Raw genomic sequence first — 8,304 nt, 5'->3', positions numbered from 1 at the left:
TATTATGTCAGATAGGTAATGCACATAGTAATTTCGTCGTATTCATGATTTCCTCTTCAATGTAACATACCTTACTTATTATTTAACACAAAATGACATTAAAAATTTAAGTTATTCACGAGCAGCTAGTTGAGAATATGTATGAACTTCAAATGACACGACGAACCGTCTCGTTCTGCATATGGATTCAAACCCAGATCATGCAAACTAAGCGAAGACCTCGCGACTGACGGAAACTAACAGTCATTCCTGACTAGGCATACAGAGAGTGATATACCTCGATTTTAGACAGTATCAGTTATCAAATATCAACTTAAAATAACGTAACGTAAATATTTTTAACGGACGCGAAATCCTACCTAGCAGCTACTGTTCTTGTTAACGAACTACGAGAGATGTTAAATATTGCTTCTTCACAAGTAACTTACTTGAGATGCCGTGAGGTAAAGCTTTGTGTTGGACAGGGATTCGAACCCAGAACTTAATCGGATTGTTATCGAAGCACAATTAACTGTGCCATATCGAATTTTCTCGGCAGTAGCTAGATGTTCTAACTGAAATGACGAGACGAAACATAAATATTTTCCTTCCCAGGACTCCAACGTGGCACCTATCTCTGTTATATTCCAGAGAAAACGAACGTTAAATATGGGTTTGCTACACCAGCAGTGACATGTGAGCATGTTTGAACTACAAAAAATACGACGAAGAGTTCAGTGGTGACTGGGAATCGAATCCCTCAAATATCGTTGTTGATTGCACACAAAGAGACGTCAGCTACTGAATTTTTCTCCACTAGCAGCTTGGAATAACATCCTTGAACTTACAGTGACCTCGCAAATAGTTCTGTGTCTCACTGGGAGTCAAAAACGTCAGATATCGTTAGTGTCGATGTTGAGGAATCTGCAGTTTTGAACAAACAACAAATTGTAGTCGAGCTGTATTGTCACGTAGGGATCAAATTCCGCGTTAAGGGCGATCTGAGTTGCATTTCCAGTTCAAAACCAATTTTATCAACATACAGAAGCTCAAATAAAAGGTGGAATAAGTGTCCTGTGACCCTACATAGCGTTTGTTCCGACACTAGAAATAAATAACTAGTATAAGGAAGGTTACTGCTGATAAAGTTTCTACATGTCGCCACTCCTGACTTTATTGTAGTTCAACCTAACGTCTACTTCGTAGAGAAGGAATATCATGATTAATGTGTATTTCAGATCACAATGCCATTATACCTTCTTCACTTGGCGTAGCCAGAAGAGAATAGAATCTGTCTCTCCTTATCAAAAATCATCAGTAGAGGTTGGCATCGAACCCATACCTTAAAAATATGAACCTATCATCAATCCAACAGACCAGCAAAACTTCTTCCGTATGGCTCATTTTTCTATTATAACACCGTTGCGCCACACTGGATGAGAATTCTGACACACAGGCTCCCTGTAGTGGTATGCAGCATGTTCAGTACATTCATTTACTTGGTTGACCGAATCGCCATGAACTTCCTGCCTCAGCTACCCAGTGCGTACTTTGGACTCTATTTTGTAATCAACGAAATAAAATCATGTAACTGAAACCTACGCAGAACTGTCAGCAGTGCAGGATGATGAAATTTAAATAGGAAGTGTTCCTTTCCACTCTAGTGCGCTTACTGTTTGTTGAAAACGTCGTGCATTGCAAAAGAAAAGCTGTAACTGTCTGTCTCCCAGAAGTCTAGATCCGACCATATGCATTATCTCACAGCACTGTGGTATGCGGAAGTTCTGGAGAAATTGTTGTTGACTTCTGCAACTGCTGTAGCTGGGCTAGTAGCTTAACGGTCGCCGGACGGCATAGTATTAATGTACCTCCCTCGCCGCTAGACCAGCCGAAACGAAACTGCGTGACTCACCTGCACTTTGTTAAAGAACTACGCTACCTTGTTGCCGGCCGGGGTAGCCGAGCGGTTCTAGGCGCTACAGTCTGGAACGGCGCGGCCGCTACGGTCGCAGGTTCGAATCCTGCCTTGGGAGCATGGATGTGTGTGATGTCCTTAGGTTAGATAGGTTAAAAATGGCGGCACAGTAGCTCATCGTGTTCGATCAGAGAGTCGGTTGGCCTCTGTAATAAAAAAACTGAGTGGACGGATCAACCACCGAACTTGAACAGGATGTCTTGCGACGTATGCAACGACCAAGCACAACGATCAAAAAAAAAAAAAAAGAACGGTAAGTGTCGGGCACTGAAGATGAGATGTCGTGAGTTCGAGTACATTCACTGCTACATTTTTTAAAAAGCAATGCTGCTGTCTGCTGAAATTATCAATTTAATGGAACTTTGAACATAATTCTCTTCACTTCTCAACACAAAATAGCCGCATGTGGAAAAAGGGCTAACTTCTGCGACATTTTGTTCTTTTCAGGTCTAATAGACTGCTAGGCAGCAGATGCATCGCGAAACTTTTGTAATATGTATGGGGAGAGCGCATCGTGCCAAAATATGTCAGAAAAGTATTTTCTACATTAGCTGTCGTGTGGTAGTGGCATTTTATTCTTCATCAAACCTTGTTTGACAGCTTTAACTCAGAACAAGTTTTCTACATGCATGTAATCAATAAACTGCATGTGCATTGTCAGACTGTCATAGATAACATCAGAGAATTCGCATATATCGTTGATGATTCATTTCTCTCTCGTGTTTACTATTGTTTTAACAACACTAGAAGAAACCTTATGAAAATTGAGAACTGTATTATAAGAAATGGAATAAAACTACCCACGATAATCTTACGACGAAAGTCTGTTTCAATAAAACTGAGTATCTGTACACAAGCTTGCCTCTATCGGCACGAATTAGTAAAATACTACTCACTAAGATTTCGACTGGGTCTGTGTTTGATTGGTATGCTGTGTCATACTCAAGTGGTATGCAAATGTGGCATTTCATAAATAAAACCAAAATTTGCTTGTCAGCAGCGGAGAGAGGCGTTGCCTGTTGTGCAGCATTGTAAGTTTTTCACCATTTCACTATGAGCCGAAAGTACTTCGTTGCGATTTCCTTATCGATGTTTGATCTGACTGCTTGTAGCTCTTTCACAGAAGAGATAAAAACGTTACACTCAACAGAACTGGAACGAAAAACCACAACAAACGATTCTTCGCAAGTCAGCACGTTACCACATAGCTAGGGAAGAGGCCTGTGCCTACCTGTCCTCTTACGAGGCCAATAGTGCCTAGAACTCGTAAACCGCTACTTAAAGGACGAGATTACTTGTGATTTAGCGGCGTGCAACGACTTTCCTGGGCTGAAAACCATAAATTTACAATCTTTTGTTACACCTCAAGCGATAATAACTCAGATTAGCAATGGAAATGACAGGAAAAATCAAGTGAACTATGAGGCTCAATTCCGTGCACACCAGTAAGTAACTCGTCGATCACAGAGTTATCAAACATACCTAGTCATGTTGTCAAATCTTAGTTACATTGCCTGGAGGAAGAAGACAAACCAATGTGATCCTACAGCGGGCTGGGAAGTGACCATAGCTGGCGTCTCAAAGCTGCTATGGCCTGGAATACGTAATCTGACTGATTCACATTTCTGTAACTAGGTTTAGGGACTGGAGCGTAGTTACTAATAATACTCAGAATTGACTGCAAATTAAGCATCATAAATCAGTAACTCTCATACTTGTTTTTATATTTCTTTCGTAAGTGTACTCAAAACTAAGAAACTCATTGATGGACGTTTTCGTGCCTCGCAGATAGTCGAGCACAACAAAAAAATAAAAAAAAAGAATGTGTGTGTGTATGTGTGTGCGTGTGTGTCTGTGTGTGTGTGTGTGAGAGAGAGAGAGAGAAATAAAAAAGAATGAGAGAGAGAGTAAAAAAATTGTTGTAAAGAAATTGAGTCATGGTATGTAAAGAAATCTTTCATTAAAATGACACGTTCCACATCATTACGAAATGTCGTATTCATGATCTATGGAACACGTACAACAAGTACTAATCTAATCAAATCTAATGTAATCTAGTCATATCATATTGCTGACTAGCCATGAAGAGGTATGAATTACCGAAATTTTTGCCAATATCAGTAATCAAATCTAAACTTAAAGCCGACAGTTTTTGTAATAAACCGGGACTCCTATCAAGACCCTTTCGTCCCTGTTAACTAACCACAAAAGATTTCTGATATACCTCCATTCAAAAGTAACAATGTATGCTCGCATTTAAAGATGAATCGCATGGTGTGAAGTTCTGTGAGGGAGATACGAACCCAACACGTAATTGGATTGTTAACTAAGTAAAATTAAATGTTACATATTGGTTTTTCTTACCAGCTGCTAGGTGTTTGAATCTAAAGTATGGATACAAATTTTTGTGCCTGAGCGACAACCGAACCGCACACCTACCGTCTCCTTCTTTATCATCCACGAATATAACTTAAGTATCAATTGCTTACTCACCAACAGTAAGATGTGTGCGTGTTTGACCAGAAATAACGACACCTATTGCAAATGTTGGCAACACATGAACAGACATTAAAAATGCACGTTAATTTTCAGTAGCGGGCCGGTGTACACGTGATAGGGCTTGAAATGAAATTATAAATATTTTTGTACTGGATCAGGATTCGGACCCATATACTTACCTTTGGAGGATTGCAATCCTGGGAAAAAGAACGAAATGATTGAACTATACTGTTCCGAGAGATTCAGATACTCGAAAGAGGAGATACGAATTCCAATTACACTCCAGCACCAAATTTTTCAACGTCTTTAGTTCAATCAAGTACGAGTAAAATAAGAGCCCTGTTCCTTTAAATGGCAATCGGTTCATCAAATAAAATAAAATTTTCTAATGTAAGTAAGGTTACTGGCGACTGTATTTCTGTTTACCATGACTTCCGCCTATGTCATTTCCCAACGTAAACCGGCTCTCCCCAGTTGGTAATGATGGAACGTGATGTTTAATGCGGATTCTGGATTATAACGTCTTTCTCTTGAGGTTACCAGAGGTAAAGTAAATCTGTTTGTGCCTCTTAAAATTAAACGCCTGAACCCACGCATTGCACCTGTGATAGTTCGTTCCACCAGACCATTTTGGCCACATTTCCCAGCCCCAGGAGTGTGCTGTAACGGATGATCTGCTTAGCTCACGAAATTAGTCACGGTGGAAAACATGCGAGTCTATTAAATGTTTAAGTAGAAGCAAGCTTCTGACGCGGGGATTATGCTATTCTCATGTCAGCAGGATGTAAAGACTCTTCTAGGCATTATAGCTTCGATGTGAGGCCATTTTGAAAATTTCACTAATTCAGCAAATTTCGAGAAAATCCACTGTGAAGTGTGAAGTTACCGGATAATTCCATTAATACCGTCGTTATTACTATCATTTTCTTCATACCGCTGCTGAAACACGTGTGTTTGAAGATCATTTAATGCCTTTTAGTCATTATAGAAGTAGTTGCCCAAGAATAGGTTCTTTTCCTGTCACGGAATCCTTTACATGTTAATATCAAACATCAGAAATTACTCGTAGATTACATTAAACCTAAAGTAATTGATGAAGACTTTACTTGAAAACAAAAACGCGTTGCCTTTCTTCATTTACTTGCGCCTAGAAATGGCTGTCGAATACTGCCAAACCAAAAGCCAAGGAATCTTACTGCCTTCCCATATACGTCGCTGTCATTTCTCCCACATGATTAGGCCGACGTTACCTGCTGAAAAACACGCATCTGACTCATTGACCCTACACTTAGTCGCTGACCATAAATTCCAGCTCAGAGTGACACCAGTATAAGTTTTCATTATGTATTATTAAGCTCTAGCATGAGGACACCTATCTGCTGGTGGATAATAATTTTGATTTTTAGTGTATTTTCTTTCGTTGTCAACACTATCTATATATGACGTTTTTGACTCCCAGCAAGACACAGAACTATTTGCGAGATCACTGTAAGTTCAAGGATGTTATTCCGAGCTGCTGGTGGAGAAAAATTCAGTAGCTGACGTCTCTTTGTGTGCAGGGAACAACGATATTTTTGGGGTTCGATTCCCAGGTACCACTGAACTCTTCGTCATATTTTTTCTAGTTCAAACATGCTCACATGTCACTGCTGGTGTAGCAAACCCATATTTAACGTTCGTTTTCTCTGGAATATAACAGCGATAGGTGCCACGTTGGAGTCCTGGGAAGGAAAATATTTATGTTTCGTCTCGTCATTTCAGTTAGAACATCTAGCTACTGCCGAGAAAATCCGATATGGCACAGTTAATTGTGCTTCGATAACAATCCGATTAGGTTCTGGGTTCGAATTCCTGTCCAACACAGAGCTTTACCTCACGGCATCTGAAGTAAGTTACTTGTGAAGAAGAAATATTTAACATCTCTCGTAGTTCGTTAACAAGGACAGTAGATGCTGGGTAGGAATTCGCGTCCGTTAAAAATGTTTACGTTATGTTATTTTATGTTGATATTTGATAACTGATACTGTCTAAAATCGAGGTATATCACTCTCTGTATGCCTAGTCAGGAATGACTGTTAGTTTACGTCAGTTGCGAAGCCTTTGCTTAGTCTGCATGACCTGGGTTTGAATCCATATGCAGAACGAGACGGTTCGTCGTGTCATTTGAAGTTCATACATATTCTCAACTAGCTGCTCGTGAATAACTTAAATTTTTAATGTCATTTTGTGTTAAATAATAAGTACGGTGTGATACATTGAAGAGAAAATCATGGATACGACGAACTTACTATGTGCATTACCTATCTGACGTAACAATGAGAGTGGTAGCATTTCAGGTGTGTCATTTATTGTAAAAATGTGAGCTTACAAGCCTTAAAGACAGTCTTATCTGTGATGAGGTGTTTCCTGATATTTGTGGTGCCTTGGTATTACTTTATATCTTGAGTTATTGCGATACAGAGCAGTGTTTTGTAGTGGTGACTAGTTGGAACCATTTTCAATAGTCAAATGACTGTATCGAGGAGCGATTAGAGGATCTGCTAGACACTTGCGTTATGTGGGTAGCATGCGAATCAGGCGAAATGCAAGTCAGGTCGTTCGGATACTTTTCAGCACGACTGTACATAAGTAGCTTGAAAATAACTGCCCTTCGATTTCTCCTGTGTTTCTCAGCAAAAATTCTATATTTTTAGTAGTTTTCTAATATTACATGTTAAGTAACGTTTGTTCTACGCAATAACGAGACTGCAGAGTAAAACAGGATGACGTGTGATGTGTAAGTGGTGGAACACACTCTTGACTGAACTGAATTACATTTTGAATTTTATTGTCAGTTGTTCACATCTTTGTATTTATGACGACATGCCATAAGTAATACATCAATACTTTGCTGTAAACAGGAAGCGACCCGCAGCCACTGTTAGGCGGTGATGTACTGGTTGATCCAGTCCACATAGCTGGACACGCGCGTGAATACGTCTGGATAGGGTGGCTCGCCGCAGTTGTAGGACCACGACACGATGCCCACCAGGACTCCCTCGTGGAACAGCGGCCCTCCAGAATCACCCTGCAGGCATCATTTCCAATGTAAAATTTTCAATATTTCAAAGTGCATAATTTTGCTGTATTTATATGTGGTGTCTGTTCTTTCGGACATCATTCTAGTTCTGAAGCCACTGTGAATCAAGACACAGAGGAATTAAAGACATTAGCTGCCAATAGTCACTGATTTATATAAATGGGGCAAGCTGAAAATTTGTGCTGGATCGGGCTTCGAAGCAGGGTCTACTGTTTACTAGGTAGATTCGCTGAGCACTACGTCGTCATGGTACGGACTATCCTACCCCACCTCCTGTCGGACCCAAATTCTCAGCTTATCCACACATTCCCCATTATCCTCATTACTCGTGACATTTCTCTGATTGCCGTAAGAGTACGAGCTTGGTGTTCATCTACACTGAAGGAATCATTGGCTGTTCTCACCTTAGTTACATACAGGGTGACAATTACAGATCCATATAAGAAAAAACGTAAATTAGTTACAAACTGCGGCGTACACACACTTTATACAACATGTAAACGACACTACAGATATTCAGATTTAGGTTATGACATGCTCGATATGCCTGCCATCATTGGCAATGATGTGGCGCAGATGAATAGCGAAATTCCGCATGGCCCGCTGAAGTGTCGGAACATCGATACTGTCGATGACCTCCTGAGTGGCCGTCTTCAGTCCAGCAGTGGATTTGGGGTTATTGCTGTACACCTCTTTAAAAAAGGAATCGCAAGTGTTCAGGTCCGGAGAATATGGCGGCCAATCGATGCCTATGCCAGTGGCCTCAGGGTAT

At 40.3% G+C, this 8,304-nt stretch overlaps 1 protein-coding gene across 1 annotated transcript in view; it reads right to left on the bottom strand.

Annotated features, from left to right (window-relative positions):
• Nucleotides 1-7,349: 7,349 nt before the first annotated feature.
• Nucleotides 7,350-8,304, bottom strand: part of LOC126163396 (mite allergen Der f 3-like) — a 109,059-nt gene continuing 108,104 nt past the window's right edge. The window contains exon 7 of the mRNA XM_049920173.1: nt 7,350-7,520. Within this exon, the coding sequence (XP_049776130.1) occupies nt 7,374-7,520 (147 nt within the window). The 3' untranslated portion in view covers nt 7,350-7,373. The remainder of the gene's footprint in view (nt 7,521-8,304) is intronic.

Source organism: Schistocerca cancellata, chromosome 1 (assembly GCF_023864275.1).
Source record: "Schistocerca cancellata isolate TAMUIC-IGC-003103 chromosome 1, iqSchCanc2.1, whole genome shotgun sequence".
Taxonomy (NCBI): Eukaryota; Metazoa; Arthropoda; class Insecta; order Orthoptera; family Acrididae; genus Schistocerca; species Schistocerca cancellata.
Note: the sequence above shows the minus strand (reverse complement) of the source record. Positions and strands in the feature narration are given on the sequence as shown.